General features: G+C 33.5%; 1 protein-coding gene across 1 annotated transcript in view; it reads left to right on the forward strand.

Annotated features, from left to right (window-relative positions):
* The window catches only part of LOC106877038 (tyrosine-protein kinase Btk29A), a 158,697-nt gene that overhangs the window by 103,235 nt on the left and 40,288 nt on the right, over nucleotides 1-15,174 (forward strand). Inside the window, exons 6-8 of the mRNA XM_052972577.1 lie at nucleotides 1,676-1,744; nucleotides 3,589-3,644; nucleotides 9,946-10,077. Coding sequence (XP_052828537.1) covers nucleotides 1,676-1,744; nucleotides 3,589-3,644; nucleotides 9,946-10,077 — 257 coding nt within the window. The remainder of the gene's footprint in view (nucleotides 1-1,675; nucleotides 1,745-3,588; nucleotides 3,645-9,945; nucleotides 10,078-15,174) is intronic.

The following is a 15,174-nucleotide window of genomic DNA, read 5'->3' on the forward strand; positions in this document are numbered from 1 at the left end:
CCCCCACGCTCACACACACACACACATCAGATGAAATGGACGTGTGTGTGTGTGACAGAGAGAGAATGATAGAGAGAGGTTTGTTGTCATGTATGCGTACATGCATAAATATGCATACATCTTTGTTTGTGAGTGTGTGTGTGTGTGTATGAGAGAGAGGGAGAGTAAATACTACATACACACCGCTCTCTCACTCTGTCTCACACACATACACATGCACACATACATAAATGTATACAAACATATTTACAAAGACACACGTGTATATGCGCGCGTGCGTGTGTTGTGTGTGTGTGAGAGAGAGAGAGAGGGGGGGTGAGAGAATATTGCGAAGAATGAATGAAATAAACATGAAATGAAAAAGTCATATAAATAAAAGCTCTTGGACGGAATGTTTAAATTTGTGGACTTAGTAAATATTTCGAACCTTTAAAGAAGTGAATCATAAATATGAAGAGCCTAACATTTATCTCTGAGATCAAATTATTCATGCATCACAAGTATGGAAGCATTTGGTGAAGTCGATTTCACTTGAAAAGCGAATACACAAAAACGTCAAAATAGTGAGTGAAGCTTTTTGCCGTTGCTACGTCAATACCGGAAGTTGACATTGTATCACAAGTATGTAAGCATTTGGTACAAAAACGTCAAAATAGAGAGTGAAGCTTTTTGCCATTGTTACGTCAATCCTGGAAGTTAGCATTGAGGAACTTTTTTAAAGAAGTGAATCATATATATAAAGCAATATTATTTATTTTTAATTAAAAAAATCAAATGAAGAGCCTAACATTTATCCGAGGTCAAATTATTCATGCATCACAAGTATGGAAGCATTTGGTGAAGTCGATTTCACGTGAAAAGCGAATACACAGACATCTCTGTTTTATATATTAGAGATACCTTAGTTACAGTCCTGTGTTGAAATTTCATCCATGATTGATTGGCTTCTTTAATTGTTCATGGAGATGCTGCATTTAAGCTAAAACTAGGTTGCAATGTTTGTATCTGAAACTAGGTAGCTATAAGGAGCCTCTGTGTAGTCATTCAATTTGCTAGAAATAGCAGCCAAATTTCATATCACACACTGAAGCCATAGAAAATGACACATTCAAGAATGTAGTCCATGATTGTTTGAGACTGAAATGTGGGGAAATCGAGGTTTGAACAGCTTTCATCATAGTTTGCTCTTGTAAGGCTAATCTGGGGTATATAACAAAATATTTATATACCCTCAAATATACTACAGAAATTCTATAAATTATATTTATAATTCTGCAATTAATTTCATATGAAAATGCTATCGTAAGAGGAAAAAATTACATTATTGATTTTACTGATAAAATATATTTTCTGTTTTCCAGATGTAAAATATATTCCATTCTGTGAGTTTACTGTATTGGAAGATTATCATCATCATTTTAATGTCTACTTTTCTATGCTTGCATGTTTGAAATTCTTCTAAAAATATTTGCCATATATTTTGATGCAGAAGCCAACTGTTCAAGAAGTATTAAAACTCTGTTTGCTGTACAACTTGAACCTCTGGTTAACATATTAAAATTAAAATTTTACATTCAACATATACAGCAGCTCCAAAAAAGCAAAAGAAAACATTGTTCATTAATAAATAGCATTGCTAACTGTCTAATAACTATAATTTACTTATCTCATGCAGGGAGAGCGCTATGAAATACTTAATGACTCCAATGAGCACTGGTGGCTTGCAAAGAACAAACGAGGGCAAGTTGATTAACTCTTTACTCTCTCTTTCTCTCTGTCTCTCTATTTATCTGTCCTTTTCTCATTCTGTATTTATCTTTATAGTGTACTTATCCCTATCATCCCTGAGCACAAGGAGAAAACTTGTGTCTGTACCTGAACTCCACACCTTGAGCACACAGAAATGTATATCTCACATATAAAAAAGTGATTAACTGAAAACTACTAAAAAATAAACACTTAAAAATTGAAGATCTAATCTCAAATTGGTAATCTTTGAATTTAATATCAGTATTACTTAAAACATTATTACTTTTCCCTTTAAGGTAGCAAGCTGGTAGAATCATTAGCATGCCAGGCAAAACATTGGCTGGCATTTCATCTGTCTATACATTCTGAGTTCAAATGTCACCGCAGTCGACTTTGCTTCTCATCCTTTTGGGGTCAATAAAATAAGTACCAGTTGAGTAAGGAGGTCGATGTAATCAACTTGCTTCCTCCTTCTCCAAAATTGCTGGCCTTGTGCCAAAATTTGAAATCATTATTACTTTTCCCTTAAGGTGGTGAGTTGACAGGATTGTTAGCTCACCAGACAAAATGCTTGGTGGCAATTTGTCCTTCTTTAAATTCTAAGTTCAAATTCCACCAAGGTCAACTTTGCCTTTTGTTCTTTCGGGGGTCAATGAAATAAGTACCAGTTGAGCTCCAGGGTTGGTGTAGATTACTAGCTCTTTCTCACAAATTTCAGGCCTTAGTAGAAAGTATTTCAGTGTTAACTTGATGTTCTAGTTCTGGTAGGCATTTTGTTGTAATTATAAAGACATGGTATTGTTTAACCCTAAGTCAGTTTTGATTAAACAGTCCTAATGCAGGGTAGTTGAACAACTAGATCCCACCTACAGATCTGTTGCTTCAGTAATTCCATGATGCCACCCAAAGATTACACTGCTCAGTGTATTTTCTTCAGGGGCTACATCTCACAAAGCTGTACCAAGATGTAGGAACTTAAAAAATGTGTGGCGCCAGTTGTTTAAACAACAAAAAAAAAAGATTTGTTGAAGGAAGTTACATTAACTTACAATAATTTTTTGGTAAGTTAGCAGGCGTGATGGGGTAGGGTAGTGTTCATGGTATTTTTAGATTCTCCTAGATCAATGAGATTAACCTTCTTGATGGTTTGCTTAAACATCTGTATGTGGTTATCTGTAGAAATTGCTCAGGGTCAAAGAAGGAATTTCAAGGATGTTGTAATTCTGTCAAGTAATAATTGGAGAAAGTGTTTTGGTGAAGGATCTGAAAGAGTAATACACAATAAAGGATGTTCACAGGAAAAAGGGAGAGATGTATTGGGTGAAAGGATGCCAATATCTTATTAGTTCATTGCAGTTGTGGTAGAAGAGGCAGAGAGATATGTGAGCAGGTAATGGAGTGAATCATTCTGGTAAGCGAATCCTCAGAAATTGTCAAACAAATTTACAACCTAATTGATTTATTATACTTGTTTTCTACCAAATACAATGAATGAGAGTTCTTGGGGCAGAATATTATTACATTGTTAAAGCAAATTTATGTTTCTCTGAAAATATCACTTTTCCACCAATTCTATTGCCATGACAGAATTCCTTCATTTTTATAACTTTTTACAGTTTTTTTTCAAAATAATCGTTGCTCCTTCTCTATCTCTCTCTCTCTCGCTCTCTCTCTCTCTCTCTCTCTCTCTCTCTCTCTCTCTCTCTCTCTCTCTCTCTCTCTCTCTCTCTCTCTCTCTCTCTCTCTCTCTCTCTCTCTCTCTCTCTCCCTCTCTCTCTCTCTTTCTTTCTCTCTCTCTCTCTCTCATACCTGTTTCTTTCTCTCTCTTCTCACAGGGAGAAAGGCTACATTCCATCCAACTATGTGAAGAAATTGTGTGATCTGGAAATATTTGAGTAAGATCTTTAATGTTTACTTTTCTATATATTTTAATATATACATAATGCATGGGGATTGCTTTTGTGTGTGTGTACAAGTACATACATACATGCACACACGTATATACACACTGTCATATATATAACCATAAAGTCAGGAGGTATAAGTGGTGAATATATATACAGGGGGCATAAGGTATTTGAGGACATACTTCTTTTTTTTTTTTGGTCATTGCTGCATTTTTTGCTAACTCTATATAATCTTTGTTTCAGAAAATAATAATGGCAGACACTCTGCTTACTCAAGAAATGAAAAGGCATTCTGGTATTGTGGCTATAAAGGCTGAGCATAGCAATTTAGAAATATCTCAATTTTTAAATGTTGCTGGAACTTTCATCTACAAAGTTCGTAAGGAGTTAGAGACCAAAGATTTCCATCAGATTACAATCCCAGGAAACTGATTACAATCCCAGAAAATCCATGAGATCAATTGCAAAAGATCTCCATGTGTCAGAAGGAACAATGACATCAGATATTAGTCTTATGTGATGAGGAAGGATCAATTTATGTCAGGAAAAGCAAAAGAAAATTGTTACATCAGATTTAAAAGGCTCTTAAACAAATTGAAAAAGTCCAGCAGAAGAAGATTTGTTTTAGTTTTTCTCAGATGAAAAAAACTTTGACCAAGATCTAAAAGTTAACAGAAGAAATGACAGATTGTTATGTGCAGACCCTTCTGAAGTTCCAAGAATTATGCATACAAAATTTCCTGTAACTATCATGGTTTTAGGGGTTGTCAGCAATGAGGGACATGTGATGCCTCCTTACTTCTTTCCTCAAGGTCTTAAAGTTAACTCTGCCACCTACACTGAGGTCCTCAAAACAGTTGATAAGTCTTGGATGAACAGTAGAGTGGAGTGAAAAATACAACTTTCAAAATTGGTAACCAAGAATCGATATTTTGTTGCAAATTAGGGTTAAAAGAAAATTGTATAAAAAATCACCATTAAATACTTTTTCAGGCTTCACAACACAATTGAAAATTTTAAAAATCGTTATTTTTGGTTGAATTTTGGATTTCATGGATTATAAGTTGTAACATATACATATTTCTACATTGCAGAATGCAAAACAGTAAATATAGTATCCTTAAGAGGTTGCATACCAAGTTTCAATACAATTGACTAATACCTTGAGGTTCCACATTGACTATAAAGAGAACGGGGGTGTGAACATCTCTCAAGTGCTGCTGCAGCAGCCATTGCATGTGGATGTACATCGTATGTTTGTGAAATTTTCTACTTTGTACCTTGACTTTAGGCCATTGTATTAAAATTAATGATTGTATTAAATTTAGTGCTGTTTACATTTAGTGATGATTCATAATTCAATAACACATCATGATATTGAACACCCAATATTTGGTACTCTATGTGATCTTAGCGAGCAAGTTTTGCTAACTTACAATGACTTACTAAAATGTGTTTTATTTGAATGAGAAAAAGAAAATAATGTAGTTAAGAAAAATCCTTCAATTAAACAAATTGTCGAGATTGAAGCAGAAAAGATAATTCTTTTTTGGCAAAAGACATCTATCCCTTGTGTTATGGTTGAGTCAGTTAAGTATGTGATAAGTAGCTTGCTTACCAACCACATGGTTCCGGGTTCAGTCCCACTGCGTGGCACCTTGGGCAAGTGTCTTCTACTATGGCCTCGGGCCGACCAAAGCCTTGTGAGTGGATTTGGTAGACAGAAACTGAAAGAAGCCCGTCATATATATGTATATATATATATATGTTTGTGTGTCTATGTTTGCCCCCCCCCCATCGCTTGACAACCAATGCTGGTGTGTTTACATCCTTGTAACTTAGCGGTTCGGCAAAAAGAGACTAATAGAATAAGTACTAGGCTTACAAAGAATAAATCCTGGGGTCGATTTTCTCAACTAAAGGCGGTGCTCCAGCATGGCCGCAGTCAAATGACTGAAACAAGTAAAAGAGAGAGTTTTATCTAAAGTACCAAGCATTACTAAAATCTCTGAAAAATAGAAAAAATATACCATCATTTCAGACAAAGTGTAATGTGTTTAAAAACAAAGCAACAAAAGATTTATTCGACTTAAAGGACTTCAAATTGAAAGGTAATGTAGCAATAATCAATTAGAATTGTTTAGTTTTAGTTATTTTGAACATAACAAACACTTAGCATTATGTCGTTTTAGGAATTTCTAAAACAACAAATCTTTGACTGTTCCATTCTTTATTTGAAAGTGAGATGCTAATTCTCGTCTACGAAAAAGATTAATTGGCTTTATTACTGGAATGAAAAGGAATACACTGCAACAATTCGTATTATTTAGCTACATGGAATTATTTCAAATAGATTGGAAATGTTGATTATTTTTATCACCAAAATGTGTCAAGAATCAAAAATTGGTTTACACACACTTTTATTCTAATGTGTATGTAATCTAGACCTCATGTAACACATATATTCAGTGACCTCGTATTAAAAATAATAAAGAAAACAAAGTCGAAAAGTCTGTTTATTTCGCATAATTTCGAAATTTCAAGTATGTTGCAGAGCCTGAAGATATAAATTTTAGAGCTTAAGATTTTAACACTTTTGTTCTTAAAGGATTTTGCAAAAGAAAATCAAATTGTGACAGTGAATGTAAAAAATAAAATGAGGAACGATAAATATGTTATAAATTGATTTTTTGCTCATCATTCAAAATTTCAAGTGGGCTGCAGAGCTTGAAGATGTAAATTTAAGAACTTCAGATTTTAACGCAGTTGCTTTTAAAGGATTTCGCAATAAAAAATATATTCTTGAAAACATATTTTGAAAATCTGTGTAAAAGTACCTTTTTCACTCTACCCTAATGGACTGTTCATGCAATGAAGGCCATATATGTTTCAGTAAGACTCTGCACCATCACACAAGGCTCAAGTAATGCAGGACTGGATGATTGAAAATTTTCATGATCACATAACTCCTAATATTTGGCCTCCCAATTCCCCAGAACTCAATTCATTGGATGTGTGGAGCGTTGAGAGAGAAGTCAATGAACATGCCCATAACACCAAAGATTCTTTGAAAGCCACCATATTCAGAGCAATGTCCAAAATGAACCAGGACCACTTGTTTCAAGCATGTAGACAATTTAGATCTTGTATAGAAGCAGTTATAGAAGCTGAACGTGGCTTTATTGAATAACATTATAGAAATGAAGGTTTATTTTTATCCTCATAGTATTTTTTAATAAAGTTATTATCTATCTGTTTTTCTTATAAACATAAATCTGTCCTCAAATATCTTGCACACCCTGTATGTATGTTTGTATATATATATATTTATATATATATGTATGTATATTTAACCATGTGACTTCCATAGGATTACAGCCATTTTGTAACCTTCTTCATGTAATATTAGTTTCTGTATGGAAGAATGTATGCATACATAATCACACTAATACACATGCTTAGCATTATACAGTACATTTGTATATTCAGAAATTAATGCATTTAAATAAAGCTAGCTCATCAGATCACCAACAATTCAATTCTAAATATACACACAAAATTTTCTCTTTATACATACGATGTATAGAAGGCCAAAACTGGACAAACTGATTTGGTTAGTAAAAAAAGTGTATGTATTGTTTCATATCAATTGTGAGATAGAGCTTTAAGAAATTGACACTCCTTAATTTAAAAGAAAAAAAGTAAAAGTGTTTTCTCTTTCGCTCTCTTTCTCATCTCTCCTCCCCCTCTATTTTCTCTCTGTCTTTCTATCTTCTACCTGTATTTGTCCTAACAAATAAATATAGAAGATTCTTACATTTATTAGTTTAAAGGCCTATGTCAATAAACAACTGATGATTCAGAACTGTCCTGAATGCACATGCAGAGATAAATCTAAATGTCCTCTAGGGCAGGCATGTGATATTTTTTTTAACTCCCAAAATGTTTAGTCAGTGCCCTCAGAGGAAATTTGTGTTGGAAACATAGAATTCCCTATTTGCTGACTAGGGAAATGCTGCCATCTCCAGATATCTTCAGTGGGCCTATTGTAGACATAACTGGCATCTGTTGAAAGGGGATAACTCTACCTTTTTGTAATGTTCGTAGTTGCATGAATTGTGGTTTTAAAGTCTGGTATATTATGTCCTCTATTAATTGACATCAGAATAGATATTAAATAACAAATTCAAAGACAAGTTGCAATTGACTGCAAGGAAGCATTTTCTAAAATTTGATACAGCAGACTGGTAGGATATTATCATTGTCAAAACATTACATAGAAAGTTTAGAAAAACCTGAAGACAGCATCACAAAAATTCTGGTTACAATTCTATTTAAATGTTAGTAAGATGCAAAGCATAATGTCAAGGATTCTGGTTTGAAATCAAAATGTTCTCACATCAAAGTCCCAGGTCACTCATAGCAAAGCTCTCCTCCCTTGGTACTTAGCGAGCCAAAACTTCCCATTTTATAGCCAATTAACAGATGCTAGGATAATCCATCACATTAAAGGTGTGGGCGGTCCAAGTAAAACTAAATGGATCCGACCATCACATGGTGAACCAAAATGGATAGTTAAAAGTAAAAAGCCACAAAGTTCAGAATTTTTTGTTTACAAAATTAACTGACCATGATTTTTTTCCTCCCTCCAATAGTAGAGAGGTTATGTGTCTCCAGTCATTTGAGCCTGATGAGTCAACTATACAGCTAAGTGTTTTATTAGGTTCAAAACCAATGGTCACTCTCCGACTGGCCACAAAAAACAACTTTCTAAATATACACACACACACACACACACACACAATCATTACTTCCTGCAATCTGTCACTACATACATCAGTTGATTTTCTTATTTGTTCCAGTTTATATCCCTATCTCCAATGTTGTTATACTAGTTTACAACATTATCCCAACAGTATTCCCTTAGTTTCCAACCCTTTCTCCAACATTATTATCCCAGTTTCTAACAGCACTTACTGCATAGTTACTGCTGTTTCTAGTCTCTCACAGTATTACTCCAGATTCTAACCCTATCTCACTCAGTATTATGCCAAATTTGAGCCCTATCTTCCACATTGTAATCCTATTTGCCTCAGTATTACCCCCAAGTTCTCACTCTAGATAACAAACATGCCTTCAGTTAACCTCTCGGAATATTACAAACTTAACTAGAAGTTGCAAGCTTTGTCAAATGGTTAAGAAGTTTACCTTGCAATCATAAAGTGCTTGGTTTGAATCCCACAATGAATGACACCTTGGACAAGTGTCTCTTATTATAACCTAAATCTTGTGAGCAAAACTGGGTGGACAGAGTGTTGGAGCTCAATGAGTGCTGTACCTGTAATTCAGGCCACCAAGTTTTGTTTTATAACAAGGGTTATACTGATTATTCTGAATTATGATAAAAGTATAAATACTCAGTTACACTATAATATAACCAGTCTTTATTTCAGGGTAGGCTCAACAAACTGCCTTGACTTTTTAATCAGATTTTAAATATTACTCCTGTTATTTTTATATTACATATGTTTAGAAATTATTATATTTACTTCAATAATTTTGTTTTATTGAAATTTTTCTATTTTCAAAATTCTTAAAGAACTTACTTTAAGTACTCTCTGTGTGTGTAGGGTGATAGGGAGATGGGTTAGAGTATTGTATACTCAATACTACATGTAGAGTAGTATTATTTCAGAAATTGGAAATACAGATTTCAGTGACTGGTATTTTTATTTCAATTTGAAAAATCACAAGATGAAACTGTCAGTCAAGAAGATATATTCATTGTACAGTTTTGTAAGGAAGATATATTCATCATACAGCATTGCAATCTTCAGGCAAGATTACAGTGGCATGAAACTTGAGATACAAGATAAAAATTTATTTTCAATTAACTATATCCTCTATAACATGTATTGAATGCTCTCCTCTCATTTGTTTGACACAGTTTAATATACACACATACTCACACACACATAAATATATAAACTGTTGACATGTTCAACATGTATACATTGGAATATTCAACCACTTAGAGTATAATATAATACAATGAGTAGAGAGTTCCTTTAATTGAACAATTAGAATTACTAAACTGATGAAACCAATATCAATTTAATCCCTGAGTCATTCCATGCACATTATTTTCTAACAATCTTCTATCATATCCCTCCTCCTCCTTCCATTTAGCATCTACCACCTCCACCTCATCTTCCTATTGTACTTATCTACTAACCTATTTCAATATCTTAACCACCAACTCTACTACTGTTCCATTTCTCTCTCATAGTTGGTATTATAAAGACATCACTCGACAGTATTGTGAGATGCTGCTGAAGAAGGATGGTCATGATGGTTGTTTCATGGTGCGTGATTCCACAACAAAAGGAAATGTCTACACTATCTCTGTTTATTGTAAAGAGTAAGTACCTCACAGTCTTCAAATAACTTCAGAAAATGAGTCTCAATTGTACTTTTTAAATCTTTTTTTTTTATGTATTTCTTTATCAGAGATATAATTCCTTTCCTTTTACTTTTGTTGATGTTTGTCCTGCACCTCAGTCTCAAATGAAAGATCTTTCCACTGAAGATATGAAACTACTTCTGAAATATAGTTGGCAGGCAAAGAAGTTCACTTTGCAATCTGGTTCTCATTTCAGTCCCTTTTGGCAGATGTCATCAAACATAGCCTCAAATTTACCAGTGGATTTTGAGTGACTGAAACTGTGTAAGAGGCTATAAATGTGTTTGTGTGTGTACATACATGTGTGTGGATGTAAAAAGTGGCCAGGCATGTGTCCACCCAAACACTTTTTTAAAGAAAAACTAAGATCAGATTCAGAATCATCTGGAAAACAAAAAAGAACAAAAGCACACTTTTTGCTCATTTGGGCCCAGAAAATTGCCTTCCTGCCTCCCTTAATTCTAATTATTCAAAGTATCCATGTGAAATTTTATATACTTTTTGATAATATTTTTCTGATAATTTAATAATTTTCATTGTGTCTGGGGAGAGTCATTCTCTTTTAGTGCCTTACACACTCACCAGTTCGATTTCCACTCATTTACTTATTTATTTTTTCTAAAATTTTGGTTGCGTCTTGCAACCTTTTCAATAGTCGTTGACTCTGTCTGTTATCATAGCCACATTCTTTTTCTTTGTTTCTTTGTGCGTATGTGTGTGCATGAGTATACATATATGTATGTATGCATGTATGCATCTCTGTGTATGCATATATATATTCTAGTTAGGACAAACTCTAGTAACTGTAGTGTAGAAACCGAGAGGAACATAATGGAGAGAATCCATCATGAAGCTAACTCCTTCCCCCAAAGTATCAAAGTAACTATAGTTTACCCCACTAGGCACCCTAACAATAGACTTCCTGTCCTTGGTACTAAGCTTTGGTTAGAGACTGTGAACAACAGAGTGCAGCTCCTCCACTCCTATTACATAAAACCCATAGCTTTGAAATATGTTGTTCACAAGAACTCAGCTTTGTTACACAACATGAAAATCAGCATAATGATAGCAGACTTAGGATAATGAACAATGTGTCCCCACTATGCAAACCCTATGAAACAAAGAAACATGTACAGAACTTCATGCACTGCATGCAATTCTCTGGAAATGATCAGAAAGATAGGGTTCAGGTATACAGGGGAGCTAGAAAGAAGTTAGCATTATTTGTAATGAAACCAGTGGTACCTGCCCTAGATATAGAAACAAAGACTGGAATAGAATACAAAGAGCTTGTAACAAAGCAAACAGGTGAACGTGTGGTACAAGACTGACAAATATCAAGGAGTGATGTTTGTAGAGGCCACAGCCCATGGAGAACTAGACTTAGGAAAGCTCTGAAAGAGGCCAAACTCAACATTAAGATCATTGAAAAGCCAGGGAGCTCCATCAGATCACAACTATGTAGGATGTACCCCTTTGAGAATACTACATGCACCAATGATAACTGTATGGTATGTAAGATTAACCCTGGCATTAACTGTAGAACTAGAAGTGTAGTCTACAGCATAAGGTGCATAGAGAGTGATTGTAAAGACAAAAACATAAAGTACATAGGTGAGACATCTAGAAGCATTGCAGAGAGACTAAATGAACATTTGAGACAATATGATGACAAAAAACAGTCCTCCATACTCTACCAACATGGAGCCACACTGGGTCAACTTGACATCCACATTTTATCCAAGCACCCGAAACACCCAACACTCTGACAAATACAGGAGTACATCCTCATAAATGAAACACCCCCAGTGCTAAATAGGAAGCATACATAGAAGGTAGTCATACCCCAATATCCCCAGTTTATATACACACGGGTAGAGTTGTTAGTAAGCTGTTATGTAGACGTGTATATATGTGTGTATATGTATATATATATATATATATATATATATATATATATATATATATATATATATATATATATATATATATATATATATATTATGATATCAAGAGCTCTTACTGTGCATAAAAGCCACACGCTTTAATGGGAAATCTAAAGTCAAACTACTTCAATAAGTATACACACACACTGACATCAAGGGAATAAAAACTAGGAGAAATTCCTTCAGTAAAAAAAAAGGTTTAGTCGTATACCATTAATGATTTCGTGGTCACTATGTATTACCATGTTCTCCCCTCATCAGTACGAACATAACCAGGAAAAATAAATATATAAACATCTGTATGTACCAAATGAACACAGCACATCCAGTAGAGCATATACAAATGTTTACACTTATAAATCCAATTAAAGTTCATCTCACCACATGTGTATAATCGAAATAATTCTGGTTCAATATTTGTAAATAAAATATAAGGATAAAATCTATGTAAGACTTTATCGAGTAGCCAGTGTGTAAACCAATTAAGGAAAAAATTTAATACAAGGTATCTAAGTTTTTACTTTATATAGATTTTATCCTTATATTTTATTTACAAATATTGAATCAGAATATATTCAGTGCTGAATTATTTCGATTATACACACATGGCAAGATGAACTGGGCAGAGATCCCTTTAATTGGCCTTATAAATGTAAACATTTGTATATGCTCTACTGGATGCATTGAGTTTGTTTAGCATGTACACAGATGTTTATATATTTATTTTTCCCAGTTATGTTCGTACTGATGAGTGGAGAACATGGTAATACATAGTGACCACGAAATCATTAATGGTATACAACTAAACCTTTTTTTATTGAAGAAATTTCTCCTAGTTTTCATTCCTTCAATGTCGGCGTATGTGTATACTTATTGAAGTAGTTTGACTTTAGAGTCCCATTAAAACATGTGGCTTTTACACACAGTAATGGCCCTTGATATTATAATGTATTTTATATATAAAGGAAAAAATTCAATACCTTTTGGTTTACACACTGGCTACTCGATAAAATCTTATATAGATTTTATCCTTATATTTTATTTACATATGTGTGTGTATATACATATATATACATATATATATATATATATTAAAGGAATTAAAGGAACTTTTTTATTATATGCATTTTGCTCCATTTATTCTTTATTATATCAATTCAAAATACATCACTTTAACATGGAATTTCTACCTTTTAACTAGGTATAATATCCCAGCTTCTCTGTGAATTTTGCTACCCTGGTAACTATTAACATATTTACCTTATCGAAGTTTTTCAACTAAGATAATATAAATACATACATAAATATATATATATATGTATATATATATATATATATATATATCAGTTGAATAAAGTTAAAACATGGTCTGGTTTTCATATTTTTTATTATGGTATTTTAACATTAGAAAAAATATTTTGTAATGCTCATAAAGTTAAATTAGCACTTTCATACACTGAATAATCATCAAACTGACAGTTGAGTCCTTGACAACTTTAGTACCTCTGAGAACGCTTCAACAAGCTGAATTTTTAGAATATGGTTTCGCCCAATCCACATGTAGCTTAAACAACACAGTTTGCCAGACGTACCAATATTCTGTAATTTGTTTATTTTCATATGCTAGAGATATTTTTTAACCCACATCATTAACTGGTTGTTATATTATTGCTGTTATTTCCGTTCAGAACAGGTTTGAACATTTTAATAAACCATTAACTTTTATCAAATTTCTGCTTTTGCAATTCATATCTGTTTTTACAAAAATCTGTCCATTTTTTATTTTAATGGATCTACTGGTATGCATGTATTGACACATTCCATATCTGTTATCATTACACTTGGATACCGTGAATGTTTCATCCTGTTTGTTCATGTTGAATTTTGCCTTTTGCTTAAGATACGTATTTGATTGGTTATTATGTTTTTCAATTTTTCACTTTGTTTTCTGATTGACAAATTTGTTTTGATGATGTTAAAAATGTTTTGGTGATGCAAATTGCATGTTACTAGAAATAGGGTTCGTCTTTGTCATGTTGCCCTAAGTTGTTCTATAGGTATCTTTTTTTGCTCATTGTATGCTATTTTCTATAAGTAGGAGAAGGTAGTTTTACTTGAGCAGAAATCTTTTAAGTTCTATAAATTGTATGTTTCTGAGATTTGGATCCTTGACTATAGTACAAATTTTCCTGACTAGATAATATGGGATGTTGCGTTTTGTGTGTGTTGGGTGGCATGATTTGAAATATAGGTACTGGTGTGTATCTGTGCTTTTGTAATAAATATCAGTTGTGATTATGATGTTGTTTTTAATTACCATTATGTCAAGAAATGGTAATTGTGTGTTGCTTATTTCTCTTGTGAATTTGAAACTAGGGTGTAGATGGTTGAGGAGGGTGCTGAATTCTTTCAGATTTTCTAGGGATTTGGTCCAAATTAGGAAACAATCATCAAGGTATCTTTTCCATGTGTCCTCTATATGTCTTTTAAAGGTCATGCCATAGTTCTCTTCAATTTGTTTTATATGTTTTGTTCCAAGTATCCCAATACTGAGTTCGCAAAAACCGGAGCAAATCGCATCTCCATAGCTGTGCCTTGAATTTGGAGGTAATTTTATCCATTGAAAAGGAATGTATTGTTTTCGAGGATGAGGCTGACCACATCTAGTATGAAGGTTACAGTAAATCTACTGGGTATCACTTCTCCATATTTCTCAACCCAATCTTTTATGGCAGTAAGTCCCAAATCATGTGGAATGGTCATATATATATTCTATACACATTCACACAAATTTGAAACAAATTATATATCCATTTACCTATATATATATATATAGATAGATAGATAAATGGATATGTAAGTAAGCAGATAGATAGGTACATACATAATACGGACAGACATTCACACACACACACATACACAAATGAAGACTGGAACGCATGACCATATACACACATGCACACTTCCTACACACACACAAGGACACATGGAGACACATATTCATACATAATAGGTGCATGTACATAGTCACACAAACCCATACACATAGACACACTCAAATATGCACACACAGAGACAGAGGTACACACACAAATACATACAAACACAC

This window comes from Octopus bimaculoides, chromosome 13 (genome assembly GCF_001194135.2).
Source record: "Octopus bimaculoides isolate UCB-OBI-ISO-001 chromosome 13, ASM119413v2, whole genome shotgun sequence".
Classification (NCBI taxonomy): domain Eukaryota; kingdom Metazoa; phylum Mollusca; class Cephalopoda; order Octopoda; family Octopodidae; genus Octopus; species Octopus bimaculoides.